The following is an 18,517-nucleotide window of genomic DNA, read 5'->3' on the forward strand; positions in this document are numbered from 1 at the left end:
TCCAGGGATGGGGCATCCACAGCTTCTCTGGGCAACCTGTTCCAGTGCTTCATCACCCTCTTCGTGAAGAACTTCTTCCCGATACCTACTCTAAACCTCCCCGCTTTCAATTTAAACCCATTACCCCTTGTCCTGTCACTGCAGGCCCTTGTAAAAAGTCCTCTCCCAGCACCCTTGTAGGCCCCTTCAGGTACTGGAAAGCTGCAATGAGGTCTCCTCGGAGCCTCCTCTTCTCCAGGCTGAACAAGCCCAGTTCTCGCAGCCTTTCGTCATAGGAGAGGTGCTCCAGCCCTCTGATCATCTTCGTGGCCCTCCTCTGGACTCGCTCCAAGTGGTCAATATCCTTCTGATATTGAGGGCTCCACAGCTGGATGCAGCACTCCAGGTGGGGTCTCACCAGAGCAGAGTACAGGGGCAGAATCCCCTCCCTCGACCTGCTGGCCACACTTCTCTGGATACAGCCCAGTTCACACGTCCTGCTCCACACTTGGGAAGAGATTTATTCACTGGTTTTTATTTTCATGGGAAAGTGGGAAGTAAAGCCATAAAATGATCCCTAGACCTCATAAAAGCAGAAGTTATTTAGAAATTCTCATTTAGCTTGCTGTGGCCTTAAACGACTGCTAATGTAGGATGCTGGGGCTGACACGTCCCTGACTGTATGGAGAAGGTCCGTATTAACCATTGTGTCAGAGCAGACTTCCTTCAAGTACAACCACACACAGAGTAGGAGGGAGGTAAACCAGTTAAAGCGTCTCAATTTTAAGATGAGGATTTCTATATCCGTAGTAAGAACGAGGAGCAGTGTAGTCTCCGATGTGAACCGGAGGAGGGAAGAACCTTCTGCAGTGTGTGGGCTGCCTCGGGCGGCAGTGCTGCCCGGTCGGTTGGGCGTTCTGCTGTCTGCGGCAAAGGCACAGCCAGGGTCTGAGGGTGTCTTACCTGCACTGGCCGTTTTATGCCTTGACAAAGGGCTTTGTGCACTGCCTGCAGCTGGAGGAGAAGAGACTGGGATACCTGAGGATCTCACAGCTGCGTGGCCAGGAGAAGGAAAGCGTGGGCTGGAATGCGTTTTGTTCAACGGCTTTCAGGCTTGACATCTGAAACTGATGCTGCTCCTCACAGTTTAATTTCCTCTCAGCATTTCTAAAGCCTACTGCATGTGATATGTGGTTGGAAGGATGGATTTAATCCCCTTCTTGTGTATAATCATGATGCTGTACTTCAGTAGCAACACCTCAGTTATTACTGTTTGTTCTTCTCCGCACGCCGTTGCCCTGCACAAGTCGTTTGCTGTGGGAAGCTGTGGCACTGCTTTCGTCACAAAACCTCTGTCACACAGCAGCAATTTTAAGTGCACGATTTTTTGTTGTGAGTTTTTTTATGATTTATGTAAATATATGTGGTTTCCACAACGTGTCTCATTCCTGACCATTGGATAGGGATAGAGATGAATAATGGTGGTTGGCATCTCGTACAGACTGAAACATAATTTTGTGAAAAATTTAAGTCAATATTAATTTTACTGTTAAATTCATATTGCTGATTCTCTGGGTGACCCATTGAAGAAGGAAAAACTCTAAATATACAAATGGAGAAAATATTTCTTTGATTATTTCAGTGATTCAGAAGTTAGGTTCACCTGCCTTAAAGAATATAAAGGCTTGAGACCTTACACAGTACTGTAGTGTGGGGACAGAGCAGTTAAATGAAGGCATTTTATTTGATTTAAGAGTATGAATTATTAATTGAAGTCTGAGTAGAAGAAAATTTATGGATTCACTTTGTCTTTTGTGCACCTATGAGATTTTATGCCAAGTATGTTTTTTAGCCAACCAGCCACTTCTCCACAAAATCAAAGCAGACTTGACATTGCTGATATTTCAGAGATTTAAGAGAAAAGCTGTATTTTGAGATGAGTTTGTTTTCACAAGGAAGTAAGTATACAGTGCCAACTTTTTAAAAAATGCTTTTTAAAGCATCCATTGGAACGTGATTGAGACTCGCTAAAGTCAACGTAGCATTTTCTGTTGGTTATGTCCCACATAAAAATTCTTGTTTCTGCAAAAGTAAACCCTTAACCCGCCCCAATAAGCAGTTCAGAAAGAGCAGCGGAGAGTTTTTGTAATTGAAAAATGTGAACATATTTTCAAGCATTGTTTGGTTGAATCCAATTTCAATTTATTAGTCACCCATTTGAATAATCAGTTGTTAATCATTTAATTAAATAATTTTAACAGTTCTTTCCTACTATGAACCCTGAGTGCAGGAGGTCAGTTTTACTTCTGTCCCTACAGTTGCACATAGTGTGTGGCTACTTTTTAAAGGCAAAAAGAGAAAGGAAAGAGTTAATTTCATTTCCTTAGGTACTCCTGGTTTTTTGCCCTTGAGGCTCTGTGCTTTATTAGCTCTAAGCTGAATGCATGCTTTCTGGGCCTGCCTGCTCAGGTTCTTCCCTGGGAGAGAGCAGGGTAGGGTATTGTGCCACTGTTACAGATGAAGGTTTGCTTTCATTTACTATAGTATGTTTGAATTTTCCACTGTTCTCTGGAAGTTGTCAAGGAACATTCATGTCTGGAAGTGTTTATATACAATGCTGCTGTCGTTGAAGGAGCCTTCAGGAAAATAACCTATTTTTTAAAAAAGCAAACTCACTATGGGAATGGGATGAATACAAAGTTTGAATTTTAAATACTGGATGTTTAGGTCTGGCCTACTGAGGTGCTGCAGCTATATATGATAAGGCTGAGTTATTTTTATTGTTTTGCTGAAACAGATTTCTTTTTTCAGACTGGTTTGATGCAGTTATTGTGTACTTTCTTGGTAGCTGAAAATGCTTATAGATATTAATATAGTTCCCCTCCCACAGGGTGTCTAGTTTCCCTAGGTTAGTATTGTGTTGTCACCAGCCTCATCCCCACTGCATGAGGTTTTAGATAATACACAGTGGGAAAGCCCTCTTAGGAACTGTTTTTAACTGATTGCAGGAAAGCTTTGAGATCCATTGCCATAGTGTCTGCCTTTAATAGCACATTAAAATATTTCCTGAATCCTACTTTATGAAAGCTCACCTCTTTGGGAAAGAGCCACCACCAAGCTTACTGTCTGTGTGCTCTTCATATGTAGTCTGTGATGCTGGGAAAAGGTTGTCTTAGAGGAAACTGGGAAAATATACACACCAGAAAAGCTGACCAGAGGCAAGTAGTGTGTAACCAGTTGACATGACGTGGTTTAGCCAGTGGATGTTCATTTTCTACTTCTACTCCAGGCTGAATTCCACCTGGCTGTTAAGCCTCTGAAATTCAATCGCAATGAGCTTGGGTTTTTTTTCCATTAATGCAGGGGTGGACCAGGCATTACCACAAGAACGTCGAACTCCTGTTACTCCGTCCTCTTCCTCTCGATATCACCGTCGCAGGTCCTCAGGGTCACGTGATGAGCGCTATAGATCGGGTAAGTAGAACTGAAGACCACAGAACTGGAATGGAAATTTGAGATGGCTGGTTCTGTTCTTTGCTTTTTAAAAAATAATTTTGGTGTAGGCTCTTGAAGTAGCTATATGTGGGAAATACTCATTGTACAAATACAGAGACACCGTCCAAGCATGCAAGGGTGGAGTTACGATGTCAATGTACATCTGCAACTATATCTGGCAACAAATGTGACGGGCAACAAGAAGGGGTTCTACAGACACATCAGCAGCAAAAGGAAGACTAGGGAAGATGTGGGCCCGATGTTGATTGGAGAAGGGGACCTGGTGACAAAGGGCATGGAAAAGGCCAAGATGCTTAATGTCGTCTTTGTCTTGACTTTTACTAGTGATTCTTGCCTTCAAGAATCCAAGGTCCCTGAGACCAGTGGGAAAGTCTTGAGCTATTTAAACCTGCCCTCCATGAAGGAGGATCAGGGCAGGGAACAGTTGAACAAACTGAACGTATACAAGTCTGTGGGACATGATGGGATGCATCCTTGGCTGACATCATTGTGAGGCCACTCTTGATTCTTTGAAAGGTTGTGGCAATCAGGGGTGGTTCCTGAGGACTGGAAGAAAACAAGAGTCATTCCTGTCTTCACAAATGGCAAGAAGTAGTGTATGGGAAACTATAGGCCAGTCAGCCTGTGCTGGTTTTGGCTGGGGTAGAGTTCATTTTCTTCATGGTAGCTGACTGGGGCTGTGCTTTGGATTTGTGCTGGAAACAGTGTGGATAATACAGGGATGTTTCAGCTATTGCTGAGCAGTGCATACACAGAGTCAAGGCCTTTTCTGCTTCTCACACTGCCCCACCAGCGAGTAGACTGGGGGTGCACAAGAAGCTGGGAGGGGACACAGCTGGGACAGCTGATCCTGGCTGACCAAAGTGATATCCCATAACATATGATGTCATGCTCAGCGTATATAATGCTGGGGGAAGAAGGAGGAAGAGGGGGACATTCAAAGTGATGGAGATTGTCTTTCCAAGTCACCATTACATGTGACTGGGGCCCTGCTTTCCTGGTGATGGCTGAACCCCTGCCTGCCAGTGGGAAGCGGTGAATGAATTCTTTGTTTTGCTTTGCTTGAGTGCATGGCTTTTGTGTTTTGTCTTGATCTCAACCCAGGAATTTTCTCACTTTTACCCTTCCGACTGTCTCCCCTGTTACACCGGGGGAGAGTGCGTGAGTGGCTGTGTGGGGCTGAGTTGCTGGGAGGTGTTAAACCACAACACAACCTCACCTTGGTCTCTGAAAAGGTCTTGGTGCAAATAATCCTGGAAACTGTTTTTAAATGTATGAAGGATAAGGAGGTGATTTGGAGTAGTAGGCATGGATTTATCCTCATTGACAAACTGGTGAAATATGGATTAGATAAGTGGACAACGATGGCTAAAAATTGACTGATGTGTTGAGCTCAAAGGGTTATGGTCAGCAGCATAAAGTCCAGCTGGACACTGGTCTCTGGTGGCGTACTCTAAGGGTCAGTACTGGCTCCCGTACTGCTTAATAGCTTCCTTACTGGCCTTGCTGGTGAGGCAGAGTGCACCCTTCACACATTTGTAGGTGATTACCCATACCAGATGGGCATATGGCCGCTGAGAGGGATCTGGTTATGCTGGAGGAGTGGGCAAACATGAAGCTCAGTGGCAGGACAAGAGACATTAGACACAAACTGAGATGTGAAAAGCTCCCTTAGAGCTGTTAAGCACTGGCACAGATTGCCCAGAGAGGTTGTGGTGTCTCTATCCTTGGAGATATTCAAAACCCCACTGGACATGGCCGCAGGCAATCTGCTGTAGGTGATCCTGCTTTGAGCAGAGTGTTGGACTGGATGATCTCCAGAGGGCCCTTCCAACCCTGATTATTCTGTGATTCTGCACCATTCTGGGGTTCTGTGGCACAGCTGGATTTTATTGTACTGATTTTAGTCTGGTGAATACCATAAGAAAAATATTTAATTTGAAGTATAGCAAGTTGGGAACATCATTATGCCCTAAGTAGAAGCCCTGATAAAGGAAAGATAAAATTAATTTCTGAGCTCAACAAAAGGGTAGAATCTCATTTCCAAATGAATGGGATCCAAGTCTCTTCACGATCCTGCTCCAGATAGAACACGGAGTGAAAGAAGTGATTGGTTTATAACTGAAGGAAAAGTGAGCTCTGAAACTTCTTTACTCTTACCTTCCAACTGCATGTGGTACACCTTAACAGGGTGAAGGGTGGGTGTGCTCAGCTGTTGTTTGAACTGCTGTAGGCACAGCCGCAGTACAAGTGCCCTTCCTGGATGACAGGCAGAGGCCACAGGCTGGTTTGGCTTGCAGCCTCAGAATAAGGGAGCTATAAACAGCAGCACCCACTAACTGTCATGACAGAGAGACCCTTGTGAGCTGAGGGTCAGAAGCCAGGGACTGGTGGTTGTGCAGGACACGGAGGGGCCAACTGTGGAAGTTCTGGATAGTGTTTGAAAGATGCATATTGCTGGATATGGTCAGACACGTTGTGCTGACACAACTGGAAAATAGCAGAGAACTTATTAAACCTTTTGTAACATGTCTCTGGTTCCTTCCATTAGTCAAAGAGCCAGTCCCATTTAAAGGAATATGAAATGATAAATGTTGGCAGAGAAAGTTCATGTATGGCCAGACCATTCTGATAAATTTGAAAAATTCCCCTGTCCCCTCAGAAACCTTGGGTTCACACTGTAATGTTGCCAGTTTTTCATTGAACAGTGGTTTGGGATCTGCATAATAATTCCTTGATATATAAGCTCCTAGAAGTTTCTCCCACATTACACTAAAAATTGTCTGATTTCTACCCGGTATTTTTAAACAGGTGAAAATATGATTCTGGATATTGTCTACATTGTGGTGTGCAACCTGTGGGTTCCTGGGGAGCTTATGGCAGGGCTTTGAATTCCTGCTTCAGTTGCTGTAGAGCATGACTCCTCAGCGAGTTGCTGAGCTCTCCAGCAAATTGAATTGAACAGCTACTGCATCTTCACTCACTCAAAAGTGTAGGTAGCAAATGTCAGTGAAGGTAAATGTAAACTTCCTTTTCAATTTTGAAACTTTATCAGATCATCTTCTTCGAATTTCATTTCAGAGGCGCTTTGCTAAGATACAGGGCAATGTTCCCGTCCTGGATTATGTTCTCCCCTTCTATATATCACCCCTGTGAGATCAGGAGTCTACCTCTGTGTTGGTCTCATGACTCATACTCCCTATTACTGCAGGTTACTAACTTGCAAGTCAGATTTCTTTCTGGTTATCTTGTCTTCCGATTCAGATTTGCTTCAGGTAGAAGCCTTTGTTTCACTTGTTGTTCTGCTGTGCTTAATACTTCAGCATCTCTGCTCCGATCATATTGTGATTCTTAGATCCTAGCTGTTACCCAGTTTCAGTGCTTGTTATCATATTTGGCACATCTTCTTGGAGAAGACCCAAAACAAAATGAATGCATGGTCTTTAACCAATAAGTAATTCACTTCTAGGAAAACAATTTCCCTTCCTTATTTTTTTTGCACAATTTATTTCAATTAACATCTGTAAACAAATCCTCTTCTACTCTGATCAAAGCCCTTTCCTGTCTCTTCTTGCTAAGGTTTTCCTAATTGGAAGTATAACATCCTGAAAGTCATCCAATTCTCCTTCCCAGCCTTTGCTTTTTACATAAATTTAGATTTCAGTGAAGATTGTTTAATGAACTCTCTTTGGAGACTCAAAATCATGGCTCCCACTAATATCACCTTCAACTTATGCTCTTTTATTATGGAAAATGTCAAACTGTGACATTTTAAATCCCTACCTATTTCCTCACTTCAGTCTTTTTTATTATTTTTATTTCATTTATGTTGTAACACAGTATTTTCAGCATTATAATTTTACAAACCTGGTTTCTATGATTGTATATTCTAAATAAAATTGACTCGAGTTTATGGAAGATAGCTGCCATTTGCTTTTTCCCAAATGTTCCTGGTACATTTTGTGTTTTAAGGTAATTTGATTTTAGAATTCAGCCAGCACTGGGAATTTAGTCAATTCTTTAAAACTCAAAAGGTTTACCATTTTCTGGGTGCTTCTTTTTATACAGGAAGGGATCCTGAAATCATTATGTCTCAAAATGTCAGCTTCTTCGATAATTTTTTTGGTGTCTAAAGAAATATCTAATGCTGTAAGTGTAGTAATGAACCAGTGCAGGGTTAAGCTGTGTTATTTGCTTTATACAGTGTGGCAGCTAGTTTAGCTGATGTTAATTCAAAAGCATTTTTTATTTGTTTAAAATAAAAATTCTCTTAGTATTTACTCACTTAGAAAGCAGTATTTGGGAAGGTTTGCCAAATGTAGTTCACGACAGTGTTTGTCTCTTAGCAGCTGCCGTTTCTTAGCCGGTGCCTGCACTATAACATTATCTGGGGGCTCAAGATGACACTGAAGCCAAATATTGCTGTAGGCTGGATCAGTGACTTTTGCCGAGAGGCTTTTCTGGCCAGTGGTTTTCAGGCAAGAAAACCTAGTCAAAGGAAAACTGGTTTGCACTTCGCTCTGCATCTGCGTGCAGAATAGATGTCGGCATCTGCCTCGAGTGACGTGTCTGCGAAACTGGGCTCAGACCTGAACGCAAAGTTAATAATGGTCATGTAGATGCAGCTGCAGTTGGATGTACCACTTTGTTTCCTTAACACAGTAGAGAAACTAGGGTTCTCAGGTACTTTTGGAAGCTGCAAATCTGTGGATTTGGTATGGTGTGTTGAGGTAAGGGGATAGGAATTACGTGGTGGAGTAAACAAGAGGTAACCTGAATAGCTTAGCTTTTACCATGCTGTCTGAGTGAACTAATTCAGTCGAATTCTGAGTTTTCCGGAGATTATTTGCACTACACATCTTAGATACAGTCACTGGGGACCTGTTTGCTCGCTGGTTAGCATCGTCTACATTCTGCTCCTGCTAACATTGAAATCCCTCGTGGAAGGACCTGAAGCTTCTGCCACCATTATGTAAAACACCATCATCCAGGCTGCCCTGCTTTTGGAAGAGCAGTCTTGCTGATGTGGTGATTAAGTGGTGATCTGGCCCCGAAGCACCGCAGGTCTGGGGCCTGGCCGCGTGGGGTGGCTGGCTGTTGTGGTGGCCTGCAGCAGAGCTGGGCTCTACTGCCACAGCAAGGCTGCGGTGCGGCATGGCACGGCAGCAGCCGAAAAAAAAAGTGAGCTGGGCAGGTCCTTCTGACCAGAAATTGTTTTCTTGAGCACTATAAATCTCCCCCAAATCTGCGTTTCTTAGCCAGTCAGGGCCTGCAGGGTTCAGAGAGCAGCTCTCCTTCAGAGACCCTCAGCAACTGTTCCTAGCTCCGCTCCAGAGAACAAGTATGTTATCCTCCCGCAGCTGGGTGTTCAACACATCGAGGAGTGAAACGTCAGGTCCTTACCAACTTCATTCTTCCAAAGGGACACCCCTGTGGCCTTCAGATTATACCAAAACAAAAAGCTTCAGTTGTTCTCCCTCCCAGGGCTGAAAACCAGAGTACCTTCTCGTGAGCCAGGACCTGGCTTTTTCTTTTTCCACACCAGTCAGATAAAAAAAAGAGATGACATAAACACACAAGATTATGCACCATAAAAATTGAAAACTTAAAAAATCAACATTAAATTATAAGGAATGTAGTGTAGTATGTTCAAATGCACATGCATGTGTTAGTATAGGAATGAGATAGTGGCTCTTGGCTCTCTGATTTCTGCTCTAAATTTCCCTCTGGTGAGATGAGGATGTTACAGATGGGTTTGTCCAAGTTTTATTAAGTCCCTTGTTTCTCATGAGGTCTCTAAGAAGCCTTGAAGATGACCAGTGTTCTGCACTGCCTGGAGCAAGTGTAATGCTTAAGAAAAATGAGACCAGTGAGCTCTGAAAACTGCGTTTTCCAGATGTCAGAGATTATGTGGGAAGTAGCAGCGTAAGTGAAATTTCACTGCCTCTGTGTCTAAGGGTTCACAGTGTCCTAGAGGAAAGACCAGCAAATGAGAGCACATGTGATACACGAGCTAGGTGGACAGATCTTAAAAGGTGCAGCAGTGCATGAGCATAGAGCTGGGAGCTGAGAAATGGAGTGTTTTGAGAAATACCATGTGTGGAATCAACATATCTCAGCTGGTAGCATGGAGAAAGGGCACTGCTGGTAAGGTGGTTGTGGTACCTGGACCCTGCCAGGACAACCTCCCTTCTCCCACTCACTCTTGCTGATTTTTTTCCCCGTATGTTCATCTTCTGAAGTAAGAAAAAAATCAGTCTGGTACACCATTCTTGGAGTGCTGCCAACCCCTGCCCCAGAGATCCCACCGCTTCAGAGAACAGCTCAGTTTCCAAGCACACTCAGCACTTCCTTTAAAAGACATCTTAATACAAGACATTTTTGGAGATACTGCCAAAACAAATGCATCCTAACTGCAACTCTCCCAGCACGAATTCCTGAGCCACCTTTCCCACAGCGTGGTTCAGTAAGGAAAAGTCTGAAGTACTGAGCATGAAATCCTTAAGCTTCAAAACAAACCATCCCAGGCTATATTTGAAATAAGGGAGCTAGCAATGAAAAAGCATCCCCTGTAGACCCAATTCCTAGAGGAGAAGTTGGCACCAGACCCTAAGTAGCTAAGCTGCTCTGCTCTAGGAGTTTTGGTATGTGCCTTGCCATGAATTTGATCTCATTTACCATGAGGTAAGTGTGTGTATGAACCGTAACAAAGCTTGCTGACATTTTGCATGTTTATTGCCTACCTCATGGTGATTTTAAAATATATGGATAGCTTATATATTGCATTTTTGAAAGGACATTCGAGATCTGATTCTGCAATCTTGCTAGAACTGAAAAAAAAGATTTACACTGTGAGAATAAGAGTTCTACTGCATGGTAGAGGAAAGGGTGGAACAGGAAGGTTTGAGGAATCATTTGTATTGAACCCTTATCATTTAGCATTTCTCCAAAGAATAAGGAGAAAGAAAAGTATGATGAATGTGCTGTGTATCAAGACAGGACCACAAGTAAGTATTAAGGTGGCTTGCTATGAAACAAAGAATTTGTTAACCCTTCAGGTGAGAGAGGGTTACTTGAAAGAATTAATCTGAACTAATTAACCTGGCTGTAGACACACTTATTCAGAAATTAATTAATCTCCTATTTGATTTAGCTTACGTGCAAACTTAAATTCAAGCTACAACTCCATCAGGGCAAATAAGAGGTTGAAGAAAAATGCAGAAATTCCCTATGAATTACATTTGCAAAAATGTAATTTATATGACCACATCCTTGCTTTTGACCCAGCAGAAAAATTTGTAAGGATAATTGCAGAACTCTTGAGGAAAATTACTCAAGGATCTCCAGAGAGAAACAAATAGAAGGTTGATTTACTTCAGATCGCATAATAAGAGGGCCTGAGATGAAGTCACTGTGTGAAGCTGACTTCCAGATTGCGTTACACATGAGATAATAAATAAATGGAGGGATGGAAATTATTAGTGGGAAGCCTGCGTGTTAGTTTTTTTATTTCACTTATGAGTAGAGTTAATATAGTTTTGAATCTCAGAGTTTAGAGAAAATTATTTTAATATGAACTTTATTATAATACCAGAAGAATCAGGAGTAAAGCAAAAACTATGCCTTTCAGCAAAACTAGCAGTGGAGTCATAAAGAGTTCAGTCTTCTTTTTTTGGTGTCCTCTGTTTCTATCACATAACCTCTGTGTTTCGCAGCCTGCCCTTACAGCTTTACCAACTGCACGTTCAGCTTCTACCTTCCTTCCACCAGAATTACAGATTACTGCTGATGCCAGCCATGCGTTTCTTGTCTAGAGTGATGCTTTCTGGCCACATAAGAACACACAAAGCTTCTAGCTTCTTTATGTGTGCACCAGAAGGTGCCCGGGAGGTGCTCGGCATCAGCCGAATGATGGCATAGCACAGGCCCTGTGTGGAGTTTTCCTGCACCAGTGGAGTTTGTTGACTGCAGTATCCTAGAAAAGCCAGGCCTTTGTCAGTGACCCATTCATGGGAGTACAGATGTTTTCTAAAATGCTGACTTGTCGTTGTCAAAAATTGTGCGGATCAACAAAACTTGGCCCTGAATTAATGAAAAGTCGACAGAACTTTCCCCCGCATATCCATGCATCCCCAGTTCCCAGTAAAACCAGAGGCCCAGTATATATCATTTAAACATCCCAAAGACTAAATCTTACACACTTAAATTGCTTTTTGCAATGTAAGCAACAGCTTATTTCTGTTAGTGACCTCCGCAGCCCTTGTACATGTGAGTGTTGTCTTAGAGCAGATATTCTTGCATTCAGTCGAGTATTCTCTGTGTTGCTGGTGAACATTGTATTTCAGAATTAATAGCACACCTGCTTGCAGCTGGAGAGAAATTAGGTGTCACACTGTTCGGGCTGTGTGATTCCTATCTTAATACCAGAGAGATTGTGAAAGTATTCTGAAACTGCTTCATTATAGCATCACCCACAGCAAAGATCCGTTATTATATGGACTCACTTACTTTCACATTCCCAGGGGTGAGATGATTTTCCAAGGACTGACCTCTGTTGGATGAGCACAGCGATTTTTATGAAATCAGTTACCCTGTATCTGCCTGAAAATAAGTCAGTGCTGTCAACCCAGGACAATCAAAAGACAAAGCCTAACTGCAATCTGTTCTGATGATCCCACATTTACCATGTCTCACCCTATTTAGTATGTCCTGATTGCATTTCCAATAGATGTAGCTACCAAATTATCTCTACTCAGAGTATTTACAGGCCACATATTAGGAAATGAATTCTCAATATATCCTTCGTTTCCATGGTAGCTACAACAAAGGTCTGATTAAACTCATAAGACACTTTCAACTACTAGTTTCCTGTAAGGCAGCAATTGCCAACCTTTCCCCTGTATAATTACTTAGCATACTATTGCTATACTTAGCACTGTCTTATCTAGAATTTTCAGCTAAAAATTCACCTTCAGTAGTGCTTGTTTCCCATAGTATCAGTTGCCTGCCTATAATAACTCAGAAGCTGTTAGGATTCTTCTGTTGCACTAGGCATTGATGAAGCAGTAACTGCCCTTGCTCCTACTGCCTCCTGCGAGACACCTCTCTGCCTTTTCTTCCACCTTGATGCCACCCAAGATGCTGGCTTCCCTGAGACAGACTTATTTGTGATTTTACTTACTTGTTAAACATCTGACTTCAGGGCTGATCCTCTCCTGCAGTATAAATAATACATAAATATGTATTATATATACATAAATAACCTCTTTGCAAAGATCACTTGGCATTCTCAACTCATTAGTGCAGAGCTTCAACCTTCTTGATCTTAAGAATCTGCCATTCTGTGAGCATGTCAGTTGTGTCTGTGGGCTATCCCATAAAAAGCAAGGATGCTAAACCTTCGCATGGTCCTTGGGACCGTCCTGCTCCCAGTTACATTGTCATGTTACCAGGAGCTGCCTACTCACCGCGTATTATAAATGCACAGACATTTGTGCAAGGAGGAGAGAAAGGATGTTCTACAGAAAAAACTTCAGTAAAAGTTCAGAATAGACTTTTCCTATCCCAGAGCCAATACAAACCAGACTGAAACTTCTGGCCAGACCTGCTTTCTGTGTGCCAACCCCACTACTGACTAAAAATAATTGTCGCATCTCGCCCCAAAAAAATTACATACCAGGTCATCCAAAATGTAGGGAATAAATGGTTAAAAAACACTGTGAAAAAGGGGTAAAGAGTATGAGCAATCTGTAATTAACAGTGTTTACTCCTATACTTCTGGGCATTATTATTTTTTAGCCCTCGAACACTGCCCACCTGCCAGCAGCTCATGGAATGAGGAATTCACCTCTGTTTGCAGTAGATGAGAGCTTCTGATTGCAGGGCGCAGTGGCCAAAGCCATGGGTCATTGCTCTGGGAGTCTGAGCTTAGGGACCCTCATTCTCTAGGCTAGTTTTAATTTCCCTGCCTGTTGTTTTTGAGACCTCAGCTCTTGTTTAATAGATCGTTAGCTCATTGAAGGCAGACTTTCTCTCCACCACGTGCTTCATTTTACAGTTCCACTTCCTTTGCATTTCACTTGCTGACTTTACTCCCAAGAGCATGCTTGCCCTCTCTATCCTGTCAATGAAAGTAAAGGGAGAGAGGATAAACAAATACATGTATGTGAATGCAACAGAAGAAAGACTGGGGATAGAACTGTTTTGTCTGAAGTTTGCTCAGTATTACCAGGCAGCCTGTGAGAAATACGGGTCAGGTTGAATACTGAACACCAGGTTGATTGCAACAGCACAAGTTAAGCAATTAGTTTTCCCAAGTGTGTTGCTTTACTCTTTAGAGTACAGACTCACAATTGGATTCAGCATATGGTTGGCCAACCTAAAACAGCGGAGGATGATAGAAGATAAGGACCTGCACATTGGTTCCTAAAACTGTAGACAGAGGTGGTGATATTTTACTCTGTGCTCTAGATTTTCCGTTGAGACTTCCTTGTGGAAAAGCCAGTGGGAAGAGTTTAAAGATTTTGTTACCTATAGGAGTGCTTTGAAGGGTCGGGACCTGGAGACGTTTTAGCAGCTCTAACAGTGTAGTTAGAATGTCACAGACTTCTGCATGAAAGAACATTTTGCCTAAAAGCATTTCCTTTCTACTTAGTCCCAGGACTTTTTCAGAAGGCTTGAGTGCAGCGGTGTCAGGGAATGTGTGTGTTTGAAACTGAGTTTGAAGTTTATAGTAGGTGAGAAGTTGTAGCATGCCATACTATGAGGAAAGAGAGAAGAGGTGGGATTTTTGTTGATTTTGTTTGTTTGTTTGTTAATGAAAGCTCCTAACTGGTGTTTCTGGACAAAATCTTCATACATGGACAATTTTTTTTCAGGCAAATTTAACAAGAAATCTGTGTTTTAAAGTAATGCTCAGTCACAACATGGTGAATTCAGTTAGCCTGAGTGTGCCAGGGTTGTTTGAGAAGACAGGTCAGACACTTGGTCAGACCTGCAATACAAGGGGCATCACCCTCCCAGGGACGGTTTGAAATTCTGATGTGATGGTCTCTGCTGGTGCTCTGTGTGATGTGTGGAGAATACAAACTGCTTTGTGCTGATGGGATTCGAGGGGATAAGCGGTTTCCTGTCCAGAGGGAACTTGGGTATGTCTTCTTACCCTCATTATACTTTGTCCCAGTGTGTATCACAAATGTGATTTTCTTCCTTGAGTTAACAAGGAGCTTCTAGTAACAATTGTATAAATTGCTGTTACAAGTCTATATGTGTATTTTTTCAGTAGCTGCTAGGGAGAGATTGTGGGCAAGCACTGGGAGGGGATGGGTCACCTACTATATGGTGGACACCCTATCTGTCACCAAATAAAGGCAAAGAGCTACCATACTTGCTCAAATTGGTGAGAAGCCAATCACTAGGGTCACCCTTTGGTGAGGAATGTACATTTCAGTCTAAGTTTAAACCCATCCTTCATAAGACTAAGAAAAGAGAGTGTTAGTTGTATTTTGGTTAACAGTCCTTGTGATACATCAGTGACATTGGTGTGTAGATCAGAACAGCAAAGCTAAAAGCTAGAGGAAAGCAAAGCATGTGTATGGAAAGTGCGTACCTGAAGCTGATGTTTGGTGGGAAAAAAAGTACTTGCTGTTTCTGTCTTGCTGTGGTTACAGGATAGATGTTGTAACCCATGAGCTGTTCTCCAGTGTAATTCTTAAGTATCAGACTGGCTTTCCCTCACCTCTCCAATTTCTCAATACTTTGGGATTTAGCCTCTAGGTGTGAGAGCCTTCCAGTACCTGAAGGGGCTACTAGGAAGCTGGGGGGGACTTTTTACAAGGGCCTGTAGTGACAGGACAAGGGGGAACGGGTTTAAACTGAAAGTGGGGAGGTTCAGATTAGATATCAAGAAGAAGTTCTTCCCGGAGAGCGTGGTGAGGCACTGGAACAGGTTGCCCAGGGAAGCTGTGGATGCCCCATCCCTGGAAGTGTTCAAGACCAGGCTGGATGAGGCTTTGAGCAGCCTGGTCTAGTGGAAGGTGTCCCTGCCCATGGCAGGGGGGTTGGAACTAGATGGTCTTTAAGGTCCCTTCCAACCCAAACCATTCTGTGATTCTATGAATGGCTTGAATGCTGTTCATTAGCTTAACAAGTCAACTCTATACAAGACTGTCAGAATAGGTTAAAGAACCAATCAATACTCTTTCCTTCAAAAAGCAGACCATAAAAAATATTTAGGCTGTTATTCATTCTTTACCTGATCTTTAGCCTTTATATGCTTAGAGACACTTCATTTAGCCAAGAGTTTGTTCCTGGGAGAGACCGTTGTGAAAAGATCTTTCATACAAGCTTGACTGTTTCTGCTGCCTTTTTTTCCTCTCACCCTGGAGCCTGTAAGCCCTTCATAGTCCCAGGACCATCTCTGGACTGTCTGCCCTCAGCATTTTCTAGAAATGTGTCCTGTTTTTTTGGTAGCCTCCATACTCCCAAGTAATGCCTTCAGAATAGTTGACCTTGCTGGCTGGGCTGGGATCAGGCTCCTCCCCAGTCAGCTTCCCTCTCTTTTATTCAGTGCTTCTTATCTTTTCCATTGTTTTAGCTTTCCTGTTGGGTTTTGGGTCAGTTGGGGTTTTTTTAGTAATCTAAAATTTTGTTTATTCCACAGCAATCCATTACAAATAAACATATCAGGTGTGTTCTTTATTAAGAAAACAATTCAATTCCTGGTCTCCTGTGGACTCATTTTAAAATCAGAACCCTGCAGACTGTTTTTTAATTAAGCTGATGAGTTTACCTTCTTACATTAAAAAAGCATCAAAAAATAAATCAAAAAATTCTCAGGTTATGATTCAATGTCCAGCTGTCACTGAGCATTTTAATAATGATTTTCTGTCAGCTGTCCTCCTTTAAAAATCTTTTGAAGAATTTGAATTACACATCATCCCTTCCTAGTGCAGTAAAAACCAGTCATAAATATGAAAATATACAAATAATTATTCCTGTTTTGATAAGCAAAATATGTTCTCTTCCAAAAATTGCTGTAGAGTTTTGGGGTTTTTTTTAAAGGGAAACCTCACTTTTTACTGCTTGAGATGTAATTGCTATCTTTTGAAGGAAAACCAAGAAAATTCCCTGTTTGTTGGATAAGAAACACAAACCATTAGTGAGCATGTTCCGTCCTGTAGACGTTATTGGCATTGGTGTGGAGTGAGCAGGTAGGAATTCATCCTGGGGACATGCTGTTAGGTAAAGACTTACTTTGTTTATTTTCTTAGCCTGATACTTTTCACATAAACTTTTCATCAGGTTTTAATATCAAGAAAGACCTTAAAACTTCTACTTGATAATAACGACTTGACAGGAGAGAAATTGTTTTCTGGTTTGATGGCAGCATTGCAATCTTCCTCCATTTTGGCCTGTCAGCCACACAGCTCTTTTATCTTTTGAGCATGCTTTTCCAGCTTTGCTATTTGCTTTTCTTGCTTTGCTTTCACTGACACACTCGTCCTCTTCATGATATAAAACAAAAGCAAGAAACAACTCACAGAAGCAGCTGATAATGCTCTTTTTACTCTTCCCTGCGGTCTTTCCATTAAGAGGGGCTTAAACCCTGGCAGCAGATAGGGAACACTGTTATTAAAGAGACACTGTGGCTTATCAGCAGAGTGTATCATCTAATGTTTCTAGTCATCCTTCCCAGTTGTTACTTAAAACGAGTTAGTTACACTGATGTGATCCCACCAACAGCTCTTTATTTAGAGATACATACTCTTCTTGCTCCTGTTGCTTTTCTTGGGGAACGCTGTTCAGAGCTGCCACCACATCGACACAGGAGTAGGAAACAAGCTGTGTGCTGCCAAACCAGCCTACAGGGGTAGTCTTGAAACAGATTTTGCAGCAGCAGAAATGGGATCACCCTGAATGAAACCTGCTGCACCGTGCTCCTACTTCAGAGGTGGGAGCAGCTAAGTAGTCATGCAACTTGCTGCGTGTTCCACAGCTGCCTGATGGTGACTGGTTAAGGGCAGCGTCTAACGTGCTGCCAGCTGTGTGCCAGATGGTCAGTGTGTGGCGGCCTCTTTAACCAGAAGAGGTTAAACTTCTGGTTAAACCCGCAGAACCTCATGCACGTCTTGTCCCAAACCCATAGAAATACGCAGACAAATAGTGCAAGGTAGTAAACTAAAGGCAGACTTATTTAAATGTATAGTTGTGGTAGTAATTAAAAGATTTGCTCAAAAAAAGTAATTCATCAAAACACGTTGCTAATGTCTTTTAGAAATGATAGGTTGCCTTTTTCAGACTGGGAGAGGCAGACAGCTGCATACACACGTGAAAGGTAGAGACGCTCTAAAAAAAGAGGGAGAAGGGATCCATTGGATCCTTTGGAGGAGCCTGGTGTGAGCTGTGTGTGGCACCCACCTGCCAAGCGCCAGGCCTGCGCTCAGAGTGCTTTTTTTTTCTCATTCCCCCTCAGATCAACCCTACCTAATACTTAATAAAGCCAAGTGAAGGAGGCAGGAGGAGGATTTAGGACCAGGGGATCTGATGCTATTTCTGTTGTGACATTTCACATACCTCACATTTCAAAGCAAGTGTTCCATTTCACTTAGTCTGTGTGACTTTTCCGTGAATTGGAAACCTCATTCATGTAAAAAATGGGCAAAGTTGATGCACCAGGCTTTCACTGAAACAGTAACGGTTGCTGAAGTAACAGCTCTTGGTCACACAGGTTTGCTCTGGGGAAGCGCAGTTCCTGCTTCTCAAATACCGCAGCACTGTTCTGGGAATATTGTACGAGGCACAGGGCTTTGTTGGTACGGCACTTTTCACTGCAGCTGCTTTTTCCACCGTGAGGAGAACTCCCGCGCGTTCCTGGCCTTTCATCACTCGATAGGTGCTGTCAGCCTCGCTGGCACGCAGACGAACCTGCGCACAGGTGCGCTGCATACACAGGCCGCTCGCTTCTGCCCGAACGCTACCTTGAAATCTCTCTTTCCTTCCAGATGTTCACACAGAAGCGGTT

General features: G+C 42.7%; 1 protein-coding gene across 1 annotated transcript in view; it reads left to right on the forward strand.

Moving 5' to 3' along the window:
* The window catches only part of LOC104516772 (disco-interacting protein 2 homolog C-like), a 141,464-nt gene that overhangs the window by 6,667 nt on the left and 116,280 nt on the right, over nt 1-18,517 (forward strand). The window contains 2 exon segments of the mRNA XM_010161211.1: nt 3,343-3,453; nt 18,498-18,515. Coding sequence (XP_010159513.1) covers nt 3,343-3,453; nt 18,498-18,515 — 129 coding nt within the window.

The sequence above is a fragment of the Eurypyga helias genome, unplaced genomic scaffold, assembly GCF_000690775.1.
Source record: "Eurypyga helias isolate BGI_N326 unplaced genomic scaffold, ASM69077v1 scaffold14021, whole genome shotgun sequence".
Taxonomy (NCBI): domain Eukaryota; kingdom Metazoa; phylum Chordata; class Aves; order Eurypygiformes; family Eurypygidae; genus Eurypyga; species Eurypyga helias.